The sequence below is a fragment of the Pristiophorus japonicus genome, chromosome 3 (assembly GCF_044704955.1).
Source record: "Pristiophorus japonicus isolate sPriJap1 chromosome 3, sPriJap1.hap1, whole genome shotgun sequence".
NCBI classification, from domain to species: Eukaryota; Metazoa; Chordata; class Chondrichthyes; family Pristiophoridae; genus Pristiophorus; species Pristiophorus japonicus.
Window position 1 is genome coordinate 70,574,929 of NC_091979.1, and position 21,999 is coordinate 70,596,927.

General features: G+C 43.2%; 1 protein-coding gene across 11 annotated transcripts in view; it reads left to right on the top strand.

Moving 5' to 3' along the window:
- Positions 1–21,999, top strand: part of LOC139259753 (nck-associated protein 5-like) — a 1,255,355-nt gene that overhangs the window by 1,201,663 nt on the left and 31,693 nt on the right. For 9 of the 11 annotated variants that reach the window (XM_070875434.1, XM_070875435.1, XM_070875433.1 and 6 more), the window contains 2 exons: positions 7,881–8,010; positions 9,496–9,668. In XM_070875434.1, the coding sequence (XP_070731535.1) occupies positions 7,881–8,010; positions 9,496–9,668 (303 nt within the window). The remainder of the gene's footprint in view (positions 1–7,880; positions 8,011–9,495; positions 9,669–21,999) is intronic. The other 2 variants (XM_070875436.1, XM_070875437.1) reach the window with 2 other exon arrangements.

The following is a 21,999-nucleotide window of genomic DNA, read 5'->3' on the forward strand; positions in this document are numbered from 1 at the left end:
CTTCACTTACTGTGGTAGATTCATATAGAAGTCATGGAAGCATATATAAATGAAAATGGTACTTACCCCGACAACACTGGTAAAGTCGTTTGAACTTTTTTCGACACTGTGTGGCAGTTCTGGGCACAGTATCTACAGCAGACAACACCTGTGCAATATCCCTCCAGAGTCTCTTAAAAACAGGTGAGAGTGGTCTGGCTCCCCCAGCAAGATGGAGTGAGGACCACCTCCTCTCTACTGAGTTGACTAAGGCCTCACTCGCCTCATTGCTGAAGCACCTGGCACACTGCCTTCCCTCCTGCTCCTCCATCTCTGCAGAAACGGCTGATGTGGGGTGGTTTATATGCGCATGCGCACAAGAAGCTGCCGCGCCCTGCGTTAGTGTTTACGACCGGGGAGGGGGGGGGGGGCGGGGAACTGTGTGTGTGCAAAATGGCCACCTCCTTTAACAACACAAGTTTCGGCTCTGGAGTATAAAGTCCGTTGTGCAATGCCTGACTTAACGCCAACGCTCCTTCAACTTACTTTTTCGCAGAAACCTGCAGTCGAAGGCACAAAGTATATTCAGACGCTATCGTTTAACGCCCCGAAATCAAAAAAGTCCCAAATCCAGCCTTTTGTGTCTACAATCCTTGAAAGCTTGGTTTTGAAAGTAGATTTGTAGTGTATATGCAGAAACTGAAGATGCCGACTTGGCCTCCAGAATTTATTAGCAGCAGGAACATTTTTTTCAAGGAGCAATTTTTTTCATGTGCCCCATTGTAATCATAAGCCTTGGACTTCTAGTGCCTTCAGGAAATTCCAGGCTCCCTGGCCTGACTCGTTTGTGGCTGATACATCATGACAATAAAACAAGCTCTAATGTTCCAGTATTAAAACTAATCTGATACCAGGAATATAAAGAGAAGAAAGACTTGCATTTATATAGCACCTTTCATGACCTCCCAAAGTACTTTTGAAATGTAGTCATTATTGTAACATAGGAATCCATGGCAGCCAATTTACATTGCAGCAAGGTCTCGCAAAAAGCAATAAGATAATGACCAGATAATTTGTTTTTATTTGTGTTGGTTGAGGGCTAAATATTGGCCTGGACTCCCCTGCTCTTCTTTGAATTATTACTGTATTGTTAACCTTCAGAACCAAACTAAATGCTAAGAAGTATTTTGATCACTCTTCTGTTCATTCAATCTTCCCTTTTTTCACCAAGTTCTCTCTTCTAATCATGATCATGATTTTGCTGATTATTTCTAACGAATTTACTGGAATGGCTCCAGGAATGAGGGAATTCAATTTTATGGATAGACTGGAGAAGTTGGAGAACCTAAGAGGAGATTTGATAAAGGTGTTTAAAATCATGAAGGGTTTAGATCGAGTAAATAAAGAGAAACGGTTTCCAATGGCTGAATGGGTCGATAACCAGTGGGCACAGATAAAGGGCTGGATTTTGGGCATTTTGGATTTTGGGGCACCTGAAAATAGTTTGCACCTCCGACTGCAAGTTTCGGTGAAAATGTAAGTTGGAGGAACATTGGCGTAAAGTCAGGCATTACACAACAGACTTTGTGCGCCCAAGCTGGAATGTGCGGCAGTAAAGAAGTTTCAGTGTTGTTTAGTGCCCTGCAACATAACGTAGTATATTGTTTGGTTTTATTTTGGTGGGGATGTTTTTGTGACTTTGCTGCAGTAAAATTTATGACTCATCGTTTTCCATTGGTGCCTTGTGCATCATTCCAACGTTCACTGGAGATGCGTCTTTATGGGGGCACATAGTGTGTCCAGTATTAGCTCCGTCCCTCAGTTTCCTCCATTTAGGAGAGCTGGTCCATTACAAGCTGGCAACGTGTGAGTGTTGGTCCGGCAGCATCTCCACACTGCCTCCCCAGTGGATGGGGTGACTATCCAATGGGGGCCTCACCAGGCTCCTCTTTATCGTCCTCCTCCTTCTGAGGTGGGCATGCAACCCCACTGGCAATGTCTGGCCTCTCATGATGGCCATGCAGCACACCACAATGAATTCGGAAATCTGTTGAGAGGAGTATTGAAGGCTGCTCCAGAGCGGTGCAGGCATGGGCCTGCCTGGAGGAGATGGCATATCTTTGTCAGCACTTTCTTTTGGAAGCGCAGCCTTCTCACACACTGCTCCTCAGAGAACTGGAAGTCTGCGTGTTGGTGCCTGTAAACCTGTGGGGGTAAGCCGTCGTCCCTGGACATCTTCGGCCCTCATCACCCACGGGCTGACATGGCCAAGAGGCCTTCCTCTAGCTTGACACGGCCTGGCAATAGCATGGACCATGATATGCTTGGGAAATAATAATGCCTCCATTAAATTCTCTCACTGAAGTTGTAAGAGCACTGTAATGGCAGCAAAAAAGTGAAGTTTGCAAGTTGGAGCTTCGCACAGCATTATGTGTGCAACCATTGTAGTCAATATGACCTGCAATGTAGGATCCTCATCACTCCAGTTAAAAATGCTACCAATACCACCCGCCTGGTTTTTTTCAGGCATTTCCTGGGGTGGGCGTTAAATGAGGCTGCATGTTCCATCTCAGGTGCTAAGCAGCGTTGCACAATGATTAACGTCATCATCACACTAAAAATGGAGGGCAGGGCAGTAAGTTTTTGCGCCGGCGCAAACCAATAGCCGAATCTTCCGCCCTGGCGGTAAATCCTGGACGTCCGGCATAACGCCCAAACACAGCATTTAACGCCCCGCCGGGCACTAACCGAGGCGCAAATGAGCCGAAAATCCAGCCCAATAGGTGATTGGCAAAAGAACCAGAGGCGACGAGGAAAAGCTTTTTTTTGCAACGAGTGCTTAGGATTTGGAATGCATGCCCGATAGGGCGGTGGAAACAGTTTCAATAGTAACTATCAAAGTAGAATTGGATAAATACATGATGGAGAAAACATTGCAGGGTTATGGGGAAAGAGCAGGGACCTGGGACCAACTGGATTGCTCTTCGAAAGAGCAGGCGCAGACTCGATATGCCAAATGGCCTCTTTCTGTGCTGTACTATTCTATGATTCTATGAATACACCCTATTCTAGCTTTTTAATGCCATTTTAAGATTTTGTCCTGTACTTGGACTTATTACTGAGCCACCTAATTCAAATTGACTTCAAAGTTTTCTTTTTTTTAAATGTGCTCATTAATGATATTAGTGCTGGAGAATGGAACCCTTACCATTTCGGACACCCGCTATCAAGTATTCCCATGTCATGTATTGCACAACCAGATGCAAAGTAAAACTCCCTCCACTTTGTTCCAACAACGTGTCTCAGCCCCAGCCCCAATCTCAGGGAAGAACCCCTTACTGTAACAGTGCAAAAAATCTTATTTCCTGCAATAGCGATTTTGTGACCTATCATTGAGATTGCCTTTTAATACTGATGTAGAAACAGTTTTGTGCCAAAAGCCAGTTTGAATTGTCTAAACTCATGTGTGATAGGACCCTTACAGTCTGCAGACAGAGGATGCTGTTACCCATTCAGTCTGATCTGGAATTGAATCCGGGTTTCAGAGGTGAAAGGCCAATATTTAACCCACTGCACAATCAATTCTCAACGGAATTGGGGCTAATGTCTTGAAATATGATGCAAGCAGTTAAAACTTCTTTCAACCAAATTCTAAATTTCTAAATTTGCGGCTGGCACCAAACTGGAGGGAATAGTCTATACCGAGGGGGACCACAACAAATTATAATTCAGCATAAATCTAACATTGCACACTCATTAAACATCTTTATCTTACTTCTGTTCAGTTCAGTTATGTTTCTGCAGATTTATATAAACAAACTGCTGTACACTAAAAATTTTGACGAGCTAAAAAAAATGATCTTTATGATATTAAAGTGTTCATTTATAAACCAACGTTAATACAATTTGTCAAAACATTTTTGGGTTTATTAGTAGATTTCGTAGATCCCTTTTTCAGGGAAGGTTTTTACAAAATCTTGGTTCTAATCACAATCCTTCCACCAGAAATTTGGCATTCTGCTGTTAATTGATCCACAATTTAATGCAAAATGTAGGGGTGCATTGTTTTGTAGATACATATTTCCATAAGTAACATGTAAAATATAGGACAATAGTAAATCAACTTTATCATATTTCATAGAAAACCAAATTCAGTTTGGAAGTAATTACCAGCATAAAGGATGTTTTGGACCATGAATATTTCTGCCTATTTTGTAATTTTGTTATGTGATCATGAAAGTGAAGGATGTTATCACTGGGAAATGGGCAATTCCACATGTGGCACTCAGTGTCTGCATCATCCACTCTCAGCTTAAAGCCAACATTGTACTACTGATTGCAGCGTGAAGCTCCCTCTACTTGGCCCTATTTTTAGCTCTGATCTCGTAATGTTTTTTAACTCTGACTTCAAACGAGCATACTGAATTCACACTTTGGTGTGATTTATTTTCCCCCATTTCCTACATTAACCATCCTTGAGTCCTTTTAAGTCAGACTGCCAATTTTGTGCCAGTTTATGGCTGATTTGCACTGTAGACTTACGTCCACTAAGAACTGCCGAAACTAATTTTTAAAAAAAGCTTATTTACAGCCAGCAAAGAGTGGAGATTTCCATCCAATCAGTTTGCAGTTGAAGCAATCCTGCAACATTTGTAAAAGAAAACATTAAAGTCAAGTTCTTTTATTTAGTATCACTTTCAAAATAAATTGTAAACCTTTATAGCAGCGTTTTCTTAAACAAATGTAAAATAAGAGGAATTCGACCCTCATCTTAGTAAAGTTTATCTAAGAATTTCCGCACTGGCACATTATTCAAAATGGTGGGTTTGACATCCATTTGTATGAAAGGTGGAATTATTATTACAATTAACATACATTTCCTGACTAATCAAATTGAATTGTACCTTTTGTCCTTTGTAACCTTCTGAAAAAAAAATATTTTGGTACTGACACAATGTTGATGAGATAGGTCCAAATGTAATAGAATCTGATTTAAAAAAAAAGAAAATTAGGACCATTAATTTATCACCATTTATTAATAGATTAGTAATGCACTTTTCATGACTATGGGTCAAACTAAAGGGCAAATTACTAAAAGGCCACCAATGATAAAAGGTAAAATTGTTTTCACTATTCTGATCAAACTTGCTGTTTTTAAATTACCCGTAGTTAACTTCAGAATTGGTTTACTCATCCTATGTATAGCCCAAGCACAGCTACAGTGGAGTCACTAACACTTTGGGTTCATCTCCTGGCTGGAGATAGGCACATAGAAGTAAACAGCGAGGAAGAAAAAAGAATTGGAACCATTTACTGTCTTTGGGGGTCATAAATTTGCATATGCAGATAAAAGATTAAACATTTTGATTTTCTAGACACAGGAAAAGCTATAAACGGTACAACAACATGGTGTGAACTATTACTGTACATTCATATGTTTAATTGTGTAAGGAGGATTAGTACCACCTGTACTGTACAACATTCAACATCAGAAACCTGAACCAATAAAGCCGGATTGATCTTGTTGGGTAACATTGCACCATGTGCTGTTTTGTAGAAACTTATCAATGTCAAGAAACTGGATAATGGATAATGGTGCTTGTTCAGTACATCTCAGATATCAATAAATTTTATGGCATTGAAGAACATGTATTCAGATTCCTATTTATGTGTATAGCTGGCAACATAGGAGTGTCCTTTCAACTCCAAGTGGTTCAGAAAATCTTTATTTAGCAGTTGACAATGAATGCTCTTTAACTGGCTGCCGCATTTACTTAAAAACAATGGTGATTACATTTCAAAATAATTAATTAACTGCAGAATGCTTTGGGATGTCTTGAAGATGTGTAAGATGCTACATAAATGCAAGTATTTTGATCCTATATCTTGGCCCAACAAGTTACTTCCTTTCTCAATATGTGATCATTTGATTCCACCGGTGCTAACTTTTAAGCATAATTAAATAGTTTTTTTAAATTACACTTTAATGAAGAACCTCACAAATTTTAGGTGTTTATTCATAAAACAAAATCGTGGGAAGGAAAACTGCACTATCGTATTAACGCAATTAGTGGACATAATGACAGTATCTCAGCTACATATTATGGAATCAGCTCTGGTCACTTAGTACGAGTTTAAGACTTACACCTCAACAGGCTTAAGCTGAAGTCCTTTCACATTTGTCAGGTGCTTAGGCATTTCTAATTGTTTGTAAATAAAATTATTGTCTCTGTTATTATGCACATACTAGCTCGAAAAAAAAGAAATTCTGAGAAGACATTATTCATTTTGGGATCCCGTGACTGCAATGGTTGTCCCTTAAAGCAGAAAGCAAAAATGATTTGGAAACTTCCCAAAAACTATCAATGTCACTGCCATCCTTGCCAAGTAAAGTAAAAGGGGGAATTTTAACTCGCTCCATGCTATAGGTTTATTATGGGAAACACTGGCTGCCCACCTAGGAGTTAAAATTCCACCACAAATGTCTCAGTCTCACTGGGGGGGATAATTTTATCCCCCAAAGATGGATGAGTTGGGAGTGGGTGGAAGGTTTAAAAAAAAATATTCTGAAACCGACTTTCAATTTGCCCACTTCCAGTTTTAACAGAGGCAGGATGATGGGGGAGAGGGGGGTGGGGGGGGCTAGGGACCAATCCACTCTTGGGAGACAGAATGGTCAGTAAAATCTTTTCAGGAGGCTACGTGCTTCAATTTTAACTGCATTTTTATTATTAACCCATGGAGCCCGGGTTTCCTGGGACGCGGGAAACCCGGCAGGTTAAAGGAGGTAGGAAGGGCCAGCTCCATGAGGTAAGTGCATTTACAGGACTGTTCGTGAGCCAAGAGCAGCAGGAGCGTTTCCCCCGCCACCCACAAGCTAACTTCTTTACAGACCCTGTGATTTCTAATTCCTCCAACCCCCCGCGATCTCCAACTGTCCACCCCTTCTGACCCCCCACCCACCACCCGCAATCTCAGACAGCTGTTCCTCCGATACCCAACTTACCCCGTACCCCCCACCCCCGTGATCTCCTACTTACCTGACACCTGTTCCCTAGCTGCTTGCACACCCAACCGGCAGCCAGTCTATCAGGCTGGCTGGTGGGCGGAAAATCTGTTGAACATGTCCTGCACCTAATTTCTGAAGGATATCCAGGAAACCCATACTCTACTAGGTTTCCTGTCCTGAAATCCTCCTCCCACCACCGTTGTCGCCACCCCCTCACCCCCACCCCCACCCCCCCGTCTCACTCTCTTCATGGCCCTGTGTAAATATTGGGGCCCTGAGGTATGGGAAGTTTTCTTTAAATCTGAAGATGAGGACAAGCTTATCACTTGTGCGCTATCGTAAGGAAGAATTTGCCTATCACCCTTTCGTCATGACATTATTAATATGCATCATCAGTCCGGTTGCAAGCTTTATATTAACAAAAAGTTCTGTTGGTGCCATAATCCTAACCTAAAATTGTAGATCAATCTTATAGCAATATTTTTAATTTATGTAAAACTCTGCTAAAAGAATCCTTAGCTAAAATAGCACAACATTCTATTGAAATATTGCACTTTATTACAACAAACAATAGAACATTTAAATTATACTTCTGAATGTATTTGATGCAGAATTACTGGAGACCAATAAATTGTTGTTGTCATTGACCAAAACTGTAAGAATCCATTTGCAGTGCAATATTGTCAAAGCAATCATAGGATAAATGTTGTCAGTAAAGCACGTCAATCCCTTAAACTCCTGTCAGTTAAGTTCCTGAAGAGGCAGTGTAGTGGTTCTGGAATTTGTCTTTTTGTTCTCAAATGTAAAATGGAAATCTTTTGGCAAAATGTAATGTAGGTATTAGAATGAAATGAATAGACATGTTCTATCAGCTGTACAATTGTTTTTGCAGGAGCGAGCGATGCATCTATGCTCGTACTCTGCCAGTAGCAGTGACAATGAAATAGAAGCAGATTTTGGAACAAATGTGAGTGGAACTGGGGGTAAAGAATTATTCAACAAAATGAAGAACAACAAGCATGGTAAACTAATTGAAAAATCTTATATCTTAACCTTAAGCAGTTACCACTTCTTGCAGAAAGAAATGTTCTGGGGGCATTGTAAATTACCCTAATATCTTACCACAATTTATGGGCTATTTTAATATGTTACACACTTTATTTTGGTGCCTGGGAGTGGATGTCCACATATCCCTGAAGGTAGTAGGCCAGGTGGATAAGGTGGTTAAGAAGTAATACAGAATGCTTGCCTTTATTAGCCGAGGCATAGAATATAAGAGCAGGTGGGTTAAGCTTGAACTGTATAAAATATTTAGTTCGGCCACAGTTGGAGTACTGAGTGCAGTTCTGATCACCGCATTACAGGAAGGACGTGATTGCACTGGAGAGGGTACAGAAGAGATTTACGAGGAAATTGCTGGGAGTGAAGAATCTTAGCTATGAGGACAGATTGGATAGGCTGGATTTGTTTTCCTTGCAACAGAGGAGGCTGAAGGGAGACCTCACTGAGGTGTATGAAATTATGAGGGATCTAGATATAGTGGACAGAAAGGGCCTATTTCCCTTAGCAGAGGGGTCAACAACCAGGGGGCATAAATTTAAAGTAATTGGTAGAAGGTTTAGAAATATAGAGGGGATCTGAAGGTTGTGGTGGTCTGGAACTCACTGCCTGAAATGGTGGTAGAGGCAGAAACCCTCATCACATTTTAAAAAGTAGTTGGATGTGCACTTGATGTGCCGTAACCTGCAGGTTTACGGACCTAGAGCTGGACAGTGGGATTAGGCTGGATAGCCTCTTGTTGGCAGGCATGGACACGATGGGCCGAAATAGCTTCCTTCCGTGCTGTAAGCTTCTATGATTCTAAGATTAAACTGCATTTTTCAGTAAAGAACAGAGCACTGAAATTCCTCTGGAGGTCTTTTCGGATGGATTTGGGCAAGGTGACATTTCTGCTCATCCAAAAGATATATTGAAGGGGGTGGACGCAATAAGCATTCGTCAACACCAGCAGAATTTTGCAAAATCCCCCAAAAAACAAAGCTCTGATATAACTGGGTCCTGCCCTAAATACCATCCCTGCTCTCCTAGATAACATAGGAACCATAGTAGGCACTTCAGTCCCTACACTCAACTATAAGTGTACAATGTGAGTTAATCAAGGAGCAGAATCCATACTGGGCATTGACTAGCCTCAGTACTTCCTTTTTAAAGAGGCTACATTATTATGAAAATTTAATGGGATTAAAAAGGATAAGTTCAATAAGTATAAAGTCACACAAATTAAAATATATTCACTGTCGTTGCATTGGTGGCTGTGTTGTTTTGTGCCCAAGTGAAGCCATGATCAATATGAGTTTCACAATGGTGCTCAATTAAACAGAACCCTCCTTTTAACTTTCCCATAACTTAATCGTTGACCCTTAAGTGCCACCTTGCTCTCAGAGATAATGTAATATTAAGCTCCATGTTTGTGTTATCAAATTAATCTTTTATTTACTGTCTTTCAGGAAGTCAACAGCAGCACATTGGTTTTCATAGCATGGATGCTTGTCAATCAACGGTAATTAGTTTCTACCAGCCAAATCTATATATGCATTATGGAACGGAAATGCCACACTTCAGCGTTAAACAATTGCATAGTAACCTAAGTAAGGATGGCAAGGTTGGTGATGTTTCAAGTGTAAGTGTATATTTTAATTTATTTGTTTTGTTCGTTAGCATAGTTTGTCTTACTTGCCATTGTACCATTTCTGTGCTTTTAACTATGTGTTCAGATGTCTGAGCAATACTCGGACAACTGAAACTTTGAAGTAAATATTACCACTTCACATCTTTCAAAATGATACATGATCTAGAGCTGTGAAAACAAAAGCAAAATACTGGAGATACTGGAAATTTAAAATAAAAACAGAAAATGCTGAAAATACTCAGCAGGTCAGGCAGCATCTGTGGAGAGAGAACATAAGAATTAGGAACAGGAGTAGGCCATCTAGCCCCTCGAGCCTGCTCCGCTAAGCAGAGTTAACATTTCAGGTTGATGACCTTTCATAGAGCGGTGAAAATATTGGTGTCATGCATGTTTTACTGGTAGTATCAGACACATCCAAATGAAAATAATAATCAATGCAGTGCCTAATTTCTGGCTGAATTGACACATATTTTCATTCTACTTTTGTCTTTAACTGGCTACCATAAATATTTATTTTGTAAGAATAAAATAATGCACCATACAACAGCACATGGTGATATCATAATATATGCTAACATAAAATATATCATGATATATATTCTCTATTGTAACATTTCTACTGACAACTTAAGCTTTTTGACAACTGCTCCCTTGACCCATTGTCACTAATCTGCTCACTATCCAAATGTAATTCCTGGTACCCATACCAACTGACATTATAAATAGTGATCTCAACTCAGGCGCTGTTCCCTCTCTTTCAAAGCTGCCATCATCACATCCTCTGCAAAAAAAAAAAACCTCAGACCTCTCTGTCCTTCCAAGCTACTATCCACTGACCAACCTCTTTTTCCTCTCCAAAATCCTTGAAATTGTTGTCGCTTCCCAAATCCATGCCCATCTCCCATGTTACTCCCTGCTTTCCAATAAGGTTTCTGCCCCTCCCACAGCACCAAAATGACCTGAACAATATTCAAAGTGACAAACAACATTCTTCCTGACTGTGGCCATAATCCATTATCCAGTCCTTTTTGGATGTGGGCATGGTGCCGGAGGATTGGAGGACTGCTGATGTAGTACCCTTGTTTAAGAAGGGAGAAAGGGATAGGCCAATTACAGGCCTGTCAGCCTAACCTCAGTGGTGGGAAAATTATTGGAAAAAATCCTGAAAGACAGGATAAATCTACATTTGGAAAGGCAAGAATTAATTAGGGAGAGTCAGCATGGATTTGTTAAGGGAAGATTGTGTTTGACTAACCTGATTGAATTCTTTGAGGAGGTAACCAAGAGGGTTGATGAGGGTAGTGCGTACGATGTAGTATATATGGACTTTAGCAAGGCTTTTGATAAGGTCCTACATGGTAGACTGGTCATGAAGGTTAAAGCCCATGGGATCCAGGGCAAAGTGGCAAGTTGGATCCAAAATTGGCTTGGAGGTAGGAAGCAAAGGGTAATGATTGATGGATGTTTATGTCACTGGAAGGATGTATCCAGTAGGGTTCTGCAGGGCTCAGTACTGGGTCCCTTGCTTTTTATGGTATATATCAATTATTTAGATTTGAATATAGGGAGTATGATTAAGAAGTTTGCAAACAACACTAAAATTGGCTGTATGGTTGATAATGAAGAGGAAAGTCATGGGCTGCAGGAGGATATCAATCTACTGGTCAGGTGGGCAGAGCAGTGGCAAATAGAATTTAATTCAGAGAAGTGTGAGGTGATGCATTTTGGGAGGGCTAATAAGGAAAGGGTATACACATTAAGCCGTAGGCCACTTAATAGTGTAGATGAGCAAAGGAACCTTGGAGTGCTTGTCCACAGATCCCTGAAAGTAGCAGGCCAAGTGGATAAGGTGGTTAAGAAGGCATACGGAATGCTTGCTTGCCTTTATTGGCCAAGGCATAGAATATAAGAGCAGAGAGGTTATGCTTAAATTGTATAATACTTTGATTAGGCCACAGCTGGAGTACTGCATGCAGTTCTGGTCGCTGTATTATAGGAAGGATGTGATTGCACTAGAGAGGGTGCAGAGGAGATTTACTAGGATGCTGCCTGGAATGGAGAATCTTAGTTATGAGGACAGATTGGATAGGCTGGGTTTGTTCTCATTGGAACAAAGGAGGTTGAGAGGAGACCTCATTGAGGTGTACAAAATATTGAGGGGCCTGGACATAGTGGATAGTAAGGGCCTATTTCCATTGGTGGAAGGGTCTAGTACAAGGGGGCATAGTTTTAAGGTGGTTGGTGGAAGGATTTGAGGGGGGGCTTCTTTACGCAGAGGGTCGTGGGGATTTGGAACTCTCTGCCTGGAAGAGTGGTGGATGCAGAAACCTTCACCAATTTTAAGAGATGGTTGGATGGTCACTTAAAGTGCCGTAACCTGCAGGGTTACTGACCGAGAGCTGGTAATTAGGATAAGACTGGATGACCTTTTGTTGGACGGCGCAGATATAATGGTAAGTACTACAGGGAATTGAATACGGCCAGGGTGATGATCTGGACTAGTTTCAATTGCCTGGATGGGTCGGAGAGGAATTTTCCCAGATTTTTTCTCCCAAAATTGACCTGGGTCTTTATCTGGTTTTTGCCTCTCCCAGGAGATCACATGGCTCTGGTTGGGGTGGAGTGTAGAATGTTTCAGTATTGTGTGAGGCGGACTGGTTGGGCTGGGTGCTCTTTGCCTTTTTGTCATTGTTCATAGGTTTATATGTAACCTTTAGGGCTGCTGACCAAGGGCCTTGTGGCTCTTTGTCGGCTGGCATGGACACGATGGGCCGAAATGGCTTCCTTCTGCGCTGTAAATTTCTATGTTCTTCTATGTTTCCATCTCCATCCTCCTCAACCTCTCTGCAGTCTTTTACCCGCAACCACATCATCATGCTTCAACACCTCTGCTCCATTGTTTAGCTTGGTTGGGACTACATTCGCCTGGTTCTACTCTTACCTATCTGATCATAGCCATAGCATCTCCAGCAATGGTTTCACTTCCTACCTCTGCATCATTACCTCCAGAGTCCCCAAAAGGAGTTAACCTTGGCCCCTTCCTCCTCCTCATCAGCTTCGACAGATAAACAATGATATTTCTCCATCAGCTCTCTTGAATCTCCACTTTCTTTGTGTTGTCAGACTGCTTGTCCAACATCCAGTCTTGAATGAGCTGAAATTTCCTCCAATTAAATTTATCAAAGAGAGGAATTTCATCCCTACCCCCAGGTCTGCAGCACAAAATAACCAGAATAGTTTTCAGAAATTGCCAGTTGAAAAGCTAACCTTTGCCTCCAAATATCCAACAACTTTAACTGTTACTTAATTAGACTGAACGCACAGGTTTAGAAATATGGGGCCCAAGTTTCCACACACGCCTAGAACGGCGCAGTCTCGACCTGGACGCCCGTTTTTCGCGCCACAAAGTGCGCCTAAAAAAATCCTCCGTATTCTCCACCTCCCTGCAGGTCCTCTGGCCCTTGGCGCAGCGCAGCACGAGCTGTAGCGGGGCGGAGCCAGGTCCCTGCGCTGAAAACAGTGCCGGGACCTCTGCACATGCGCGCTACAGTGGGCACGCAAGTGCAGTAGCTCCAGGCGCCGAACTATGTGGGAGGGGCCCGAAGCATGCAGCCCCTGGCCGAATGGCCTCACTGGAGCTGCGTGAATAAGGCTCCTCCCACGGCCAGCTCCTGCTTCCCCCCCCCCGACCAGACCCGACACCCGCTCCCCCCCCACCCCTGCCTCCGGATCAGACCCGACACCCGCTCCCCGCCCCCCCCCCCCCCTGCCTCCGGACCAGACCCGACACCCGCTCCCCGCCCCCCCCCCCTGCCTCCGGACCAGACCCGACACCCGCTCCCCCCCCCCCCGCGACTGGACCCAACCCGACCCGCGCTCCTGTTCCCGCTCCCCGACCCGACCCGCGCTCCTGTTCCCACTCCCCGCCTCCTCGACTGGACACGACCCGACCCGCGCTCCTGTTCCCGCTCCCCGCCTCCCCGACTGGACCCGACCCGACCCGCACTCCTATTCCCGCTCCCCGCCTTCCCGACTGGACCTGACCCGACCCGCGCTCCTGTTCCCGCTCCGCCCCCCCCCCCCCCCCGACTGGACCCGACCCGCGCTCCTGTTCCCGCTCCCCGCCTCCCCGACTGGACTCGACCCGACCCGCGCTCCTGTTCCCGCTCCCCGACTGGACCCGACCCGACCCGCGCTCCTATTCCCGCTCCCCGCCTTCCCGACTGGACCTGACCCGAGCCGCGCTCCTGTTCCCGCTCCGCCCCCCCCCCCCCCCACCGACTAGACCCGACCCACGCTCCTGTTCCCGCTCCCCGCCTCCCCGACTGGACCCGACCCGACCCGACCCGCGCTCCTGTTCCCGCTCCCCGTCCCCCCGACTGGACCCGACCCCCCCCATTGGACCCGACCCGACTCCCGCTCCCGGACTGGATCCGACCTGACCTCTCCCTCTCCCTCTCCCTCTCCCCCCCGCTCTCCGTCTCCCCCTCTCCCTCCCTCTCCCCCCCTCCCCCCGACACGAACCGAACCGAACCTCCCCGACCCGACCCAACCCAACGCCACCTACCTGTAAATCTGGTGCTGGGGACGGGCCCTGCCCGAAGTCTCGGGCCGGCCCGTTCCGCCTTCGGTCCCGAAAGGCCTGCCTGAAGCACTTTCACACAGGTAGGAAGATGGTTTCTTTAATCTTTTCTTTGCTTATAAATGTTTATTCAGGTTGGATTTATTTGTATAATATTTGTATAAGTATAAATAAGGATTTATTATAGAATTTAATGACTTCCCTTCCACCACCACCCCCACCACCCCACCTCATTCTGGACGCCTAATTTGTAAACTGCGCCTGATTTTTTAATGTGTAGAACAGGTTTTTTTCAGATCTGCAAAAATCTTCACTTGCTCCATTCTACTTTAGTTTGGAGTACGTTTTCACTGTGGAAACTTTCAAATCAGGCGTCAGTGGCCTTGAAGAAAAAATTCTGTTCCAAATTAGAACTGTTCTACCTGACTAGAACTGCAGAAAAGAAAATGTGGAGAATTGCGATTTCTAAGATAGTCCGTTCTCCACCAGTTGCTCCTAAAAATCAGGCGCAAATCATGTGGAAACTTGGGCCCCTAGTATTGTTTAGTCTAGAGTGGAAGGGAGAATTTTAAACCCCCCCAAGATGTATGGAAGAGGGGTGGAAGGGGGTTTAAAATTTCAAAAATCGAAACCATCCTCCAACTTCCCACTTTAGATTTTAACGGAGGGGGGTTAGGAGACGGGCAACTAACCTGCTCCCCAGAGGCAGGTCTGTAATTTAAATATTTTAGTGAGACCACGTGCCTGAAATTTTACCAAAGTTTTAAATTCAAGTGCTGTGAGTCAGGTTTCCCAGGGTACAGGAAACCTGGCATCCGAAGTAAGACAACTGAAGAGAGGCAAGATCGGCTGAATCCAGCTCTGCCTGTGGGACAGGAGGAGCAGGAGTGCTTCCCCCCAGCCCTCCAAGCTAACCTACTTCCCTCCCCAATATTGGACCCTCAACCTATAATCTCACCCAACCTATGATCTCACCCCAAGCCACCATCTCATCCCAACCTTCGATCTCCCTCCTGGCCTTTCTGATCTCCCCCCTCTTCCCACCCCCGCCCGCCCCACCCACCCCCAACATTTCTGATCTCTCCTCCCCGGGAAATGGAGATACTTTAAAAAAAATTAAGGTAGCACCATTAAATTCGGTAGGACCTCCAGGTTAACCGCATTTTGGGGTTGCACAGGTGCTGTGACACCAGCCCCCCATCCCCCCCGTCTTCCCATAACTATCAGGGCCGAAGTGTCTCACGATTCAGTCACAGGCTTATACCTCTGTCTTCAAATTGATCGTGTGGAAACATTTACAAATTTATGTTACATAGATTAGCAGAGCTCAACACTATAGAAAACTTAAAATATCTTTACTTTTAAACATCTTTGTACCATTCGATAACTCAGTTAAATTATTAACAACTTGCGTATTAAGGGCTAGAAATGGAGTGCATTCGCGCCACCAAATGCCTTTGCGACTGGGCGCGGTGCTGACCATATTGGGCGGGAGTTTAGCAGCGGCGCCATGGCATTGTGCCCCGATCTCCTACATTGTGATGTCATCGCCCCGTGAGCATCCCGGACCCAAAATTCACTTCCGCTCCCTGCAGCAGCGCCGGGCGAAAAACCGGCAGCTGCAGAAGGCGTTGATCGGGCGGCTGGCCGCTACCAGGGCAATAATTAAAGGCGAGGTGGCTGAGGTATGTAAAAAAAAGTAACTTACCTTTTGTTGATGCCGTCTTCTTCACGGTCTCCTGCCTGCGATCGTTCAGCCCAGCACTCTGCTTGAGTGCCAGGCTGATCACGCGGGTTCCATCCTTCCTACCAATGTGGATAATTTCACACTTCCCCGCATTATACTCCATCTGCCACCTTCTTGTCCAATCACTTAATCAGTCTGTATCGCTTTGCAGTTCATTCCTGTAAAATGCACAAGACTGATGCTGTGTTAGGGAAACAACTTCATCTCTTTCCCACTTGAAAGGAGACACTAATTGGAGAGGATTCAGGACTTTTACCATCTGGCATCACTTGGTGATCCAGGTAGGTCCAGTTTAAATTGCAGAGCCTGCAGCAATGAACCTTCCCATTAAGCAAGGGTAGGGAACTTTGCACACGGCAGCGCTGCACGGCACAGTGAGCAGCGCTGCTGAGGTTTCTGCCCCGCCCACGTCCACTTCCTTCCTGTAGCGCTAAAGCCAATTTTTTGAGAGCAGGGAAACAATAGTGCCTGGCACCCCCAAATGGGGCGATAATGAATTTCTCCCCCTAAGTGTTTGTTATTTCCTTCATTACCATTTTTGTTTCAACTCTTGTATTGATTGTATTGACATCTGAATCGTGTGCTTTAAATAGGTTATTTGTGATACCAAACAGCATAAGAATAGGAGTCGGCCATTCATCTCCTCAACCCTGTTCTGCCATTCATTTAACTCATTTAGACTCCATTTACCCTCCTCTATCCCTTAATGCCCTGACCTAACAAAAATCTATCAATCTCAATCTTGAAAATTTCTGTTGACCTGACATCCACATTGTTTTGGGTGGAGGAGATTTCCAGATTTCCACTATAGTTTTGTGAAAAAGTGTTTTCTGATTTCCCTCCTAAATGGACTAGCTCTAATTTTAATATTATGCACTCTTGTTTTCTAGATTCCCTCAGAGGAAATAGTAACCCTATCAAATCCCTTTATCATTTTAAACACCACAATGAGATCATCCCTCAAGCTTCTAAACTCAAAGGAATACAAGCCAAGGTTGTACAACCTGTCTTCAAAATGAACCCCTTTCAATCCAACATAATATAAAGGGGCTAAATTTAGGAAATGCAAAGAAAATGTCATAAAATCTGCATTCAGTTAAACATGCCATTGAGCCTTTATTTGATAAATATGAGTAAATAACAGATTTTGTAGATTTAGAATAGTAAATTGTGTTACATAAAAGACCAAGGTAATATACGCGACTAACTTCAGCAATCAAGCAATTGCCACACCTAATGTTTATATTTCCCACACAGAAATGCAAACCTCATAATGTAGCCTATTACAATACTAATGATGTATAATAATGAATAGGAAGCAGTAACATTAAGTAAATATGTTATGATAAAAAATAGGCATTATAAAATTATAACCAAGTACATAGGCCACATTTCTGAGAATAATAAGCATGTTGCAATGTTTAAAAGACTGCAGTAGATTTATAGCTTGCCAGACAAAACTCCACGTTCTGCAAATTTAAAGGTAAATTAAGCAATAGAGGGGGAAAAAAACGCATTTCTTTTTTGGTAATTAATGTAAGAACTTGTCCAAATCTTTCTTTTAAATTCAACATTTATTTTTTAACTGTTGCAAAATTTGTAAGAAATCACTGGAAGACAATGGTGTAAATATTTGCAAGATGAAGTAAGCAGAACAGCAGCTAGTGAGCAACATGTCCTCGACAACCTTCTGACCTTGCTGTCCGATTTATTTCTACAAAATGCCATTAAACTTCAATGGAAGTTTTTTTCTTTCTCGCTCATATTAAGGCTGAGTTTAGGGACCATCAAAATGGATTCATGAGTTTATATTGCTTTCAAAGATTATAGATTTCACAAGTTCATTTTACCACTTTATTGCATTGCACAGCTCCCTGTAAAGTATCCCTGATTGAGAGTTTTCTAATCGTTGATATTGTCCTGTGAAAATTTTGCAGCACAATACTAACATTGCTGGGAAAGAAAAATGTATTGATCCTTTTATTGAGAATTAATTAACATGAGTTATTTCCTTTTTATAAATTCAGCATTTAAAGTCTGTGAACACAATTTTGTTCGTGAGTCCTTAATTACTCAGAAAAAGAGCTATTCTCACATTTTGTCGGAGAAATTTCACCCTCTAGATTCCTTCTAATAGAGATGTTTAGATGGTAAAGAAGTAGCCACTATAAAAAGTGAATTAATTATGTGTCTGTAATACACTGGTTCTGTAATGCACAAGAGATGTGCCTATCAGTATTTAACTTCCCAGAATTACAAATGGGAAGCACTGACCATGAAAGTATATTGGCTCTGATGCCTTTGTACTTGGTCCAACACAACAAATGTTCTCAGTAATAATTTGTTCACTACGAAAAGATCTATATGGTATTTAAATTGAACTTGCAAGATTCAGAACATTAGGTTTTAAAAAAAAATCAAAGGGCTAATAATGGTTTGGTGATTACAACAGTAATATTTTCCCTGGCTTGCAAGCTGCCTTCAATTGTAGCAGTAATTTTTTAATCCAAAATGCGTAATCTAAAAACCAAGTATGGATGCCAATTAAACAGGATCTAATTATTGACCATTATGCATTTAGGTGTTTAATAAAAAGCTGAAGACAGACTTAGTTAATACTGATCAGCAACACAGAAGTGCCTATTAGGTGGTAGCTATAGACGATGGGGGAGAAATTCAAGTCATGGCTGCCCATTTCTCTGGTCAAAAATTAGACTTTCGAACATCGTGTCGAGATCGGCCACGTCCAAACTGCACCAGAAGTGTGCTGGACACCACATTGACTCAGACAACTTTTAGTTGTCCAGGGTACTCAACTAAAGCAAGCATTCGACTCCCTAAATATACAAATTTTGGTTCTAGGCCGATTGTAAGACCCCGAATGTTAAAATTCAGGCACAAATGGGTGGAGCTTGGATCGCGTTTTCTCCGTCTGGTTGTACCAGGCATTGAGCCGCCTAACCAGCAATCCTTAACAAGACTGCTGGGGGCCACTCAACAAAAAATCCAGTATATTTTTATTGTTTATTTTTGTGGGCCCAGTAGAAACAGAAATGCTCCTCCTGGGTCCATGAAACAAGTCCAGCCTGCTGCCGGCACGTTCGAGCTTCTCACTGATTGTCTCCCCTTCTCTCCCAGACCCAATCAGTTCAGTATCGGTGCAGGCCAATTTCCCACCCTCCCCGCCAGGCTTATTTTGCAGGTAAATTAAATTTCTCAGCTCGTTTGGGTAAAATGGAGACACAGATCCGGTTGTATTGAATTTCTGCCAGTGATTGTGGGTTTCTCAAAGGAGTCAGCTATTCAGAGGATGGCCCTTGACCCCAAACTGCCAGCCTCTGTGACTTGATGTGCAGGGTCGAAGAATGGGGCATGGAAGGCTGTAACTTGAAGGCGATGACAATTTCCAGGATAGCAGACAAAGAGTTGCACGATCTACTGCTGGTCATTGCACGCCAGTTGGACATTGAGAAAGTGGAAGCTCTTGCGATTTATGTATGCAATGGGGTCTTCCGAGGGAGTTTGTAAGGCGATGTGGGTGCGGTCAATGATGCCCTGGGGAAGACTGCAATTTGTGCAAACCCCAGAGCCTCATCCTGCTGTTGCTGTTTGTCCATGGGGAAAATGATAAATGTGTTTTCTCTGAAAAACATTGTATTGGTCACTTGTCTGATGCGAGCATTGACTGCTGACTGACTGATGTTATGGATGTCTGCTGCTGCAATCGGGAAGGAGCAGAGGCAAAGAAGTTCATGGCAGCAGTGACTTTGACTACGACAGGCAATGCTAGTTTTGGCAATTGGCTGCAGGTCTTGCAACAGGAGGTGACAAAACTCTGGAGATGCACAGGCTCCTTGTGCAGTGCTCGTCTGATAACTGCAGATGTAATGATTTGGCTCTGTATACTTTGGGACTGGGACCCTGTGAGCTCTCATGCTGACTGTCTTGAATTAGCTCATGCCCTTCAAGATGCTGCCTTATATTATCCCTCATAATACTTTCAAATGCTTTCCCAACAGTGAAAGTAAGAATTACAGATCTATAATTTAATGGTTCATCCGTTGTCCCTTTTTGAAGATGGGAATCGCATTTGCTATTTTCCAATCCTGAGTCCTATCAACTCTGCAAAATATCCGTGAGAGAACTTGCAATTGTTTGAACCAATTCTTCCAGAAACCTGGGACGAAAGTTGTCAGAGCCAGGAGCCTGACCTACCTTCAACAACTTCACCAATATGCCGTCCCTTGTGATTTTAAAATGTTTCAGTCGACATTCACCTTGTACCCCCAATTCTGGCATTTATTCCCCCATTTCTTTAGTGAACACTGTTGATAAATAACAGTTAAGTACTTCAGCAATGTCTCTATCTTTAGACTTTCCCATTGTTGTTTTTAGTAGGCACTCTTTGTTTCTCCTGACATACCTGAGGAATGCTTTACTGTTCTGTTTTATTTTTCCAGCTATTTCTTTCCTTGTGATCCCTCCTTGCAGCCCTGCAGTTTCTTGATATTCCTCATCTTATTTTTATTGATCTCCTTATCCCGTTTCTTTCTTGAACATTTAAACATTCTGTATGGTTTCTCTTTCTCTCTAATGCATCTCATAACTTTGTTATATCCCATCCATTGGCTTAAACATCCACTCCCTCCACCATTGGCATATCGTGGCTGCAGTGTGTACCATCTGCAAGATGCACTGCAGCAACTTGCCAAGGCTTCTTCAACAGCACCACCCAAACCTGCGACCTCCATCACCTAGAAGGACAATGGCAGTAGGTACATGGAAACACCATCACCTCCAAGTTCCCCTGCAAGTCATACACCATCCTGACTTGATCATATATCGCCATTCCGTCATCGTCGCTGGGTCACATTTCATGGAACTCCCGACCGAGCAGCATTGTGGGAGTACCTTCACCACACGGACTGCAATGTTTCAAGAAGAAGGCCCATATCCCGAGAATTCATTTTTTTTCAAACTGATCTTACTATTTTATTCTGTCCCTGATTTATTTCAGTGATGGATTTATTTTGCATTTTAAAACCTACCACTTTGACACTATTCCACTCTCCTTCCACATCTTTTCCTTCCAGTATCTCTTCCCATTTTACCATCTTCATGCATACTTTCCTACTCTTAAAATCAGCTTGTTTAAATTCTAGCTTTTTAATTTGCTTACTTTTGTTTTTCTACTCTCATCTCTGAACCCGAATGTCAGAACATTATGGTCAATAGATCCCAAATGTTCCCTTCCTTCTGCTTTGCTTATTGTTCCCTCTTCATTTGTTAACACTAAATGCAATATTCCATTTATCCCTTGTGGCTTCCTTAAAGTATTCTGATTGGGGTTGTGGTACAAATCAGTGTTGTATGCTTCAAGAGGGCCAATTTTCCAAGCCCCCTCTGTTTAGCTTTGGACAGGAGCAATGCACCCAGAGTGCCTGTATTTTCTGGGCAGACTGCAGGTGTATGCCCATCCTCAGATGGGCCATGTGCCTGATAAATCAGAAGAATTTGATAACACAGCTAGATGGTTCTGAGTTCTTAGATCATCCTGGATAGGTGTGAGTGTGTTTGTGTGTGTGGGGGGGGGGGCAGATTCAATTTTGTTACGTACCTGCCACTCAGCAGAAATCCAAGGGTAAGCTATAGTTCCATATTTCAAAGGGTGCTCCTGTGCTGGGGTGGCCAGCGAATACTCATCAAGAAAATTGAGGCAGGAAACTGGGAACATCCCATTGTAGCTCACTACAATTTTAGCATTGTTTTCTGTCTTCCTATTTGACTGTGGTGACCTGGTGACATTGCTGAACTCATATTGTTGTGCAAACTCATGGACTTTCCTTGAGTTAAAAGGTGGCCCAGTGTTTGATATAACCTGATTTGGAATGTCTTGGCATGCAAAATAAGCTTTCATCTTGGCTATGACTTTTGCTTTTTTTTAAATCAGTCAAACTGTCACCTTTTAAAGTGAATTAGAACATATGGAATAA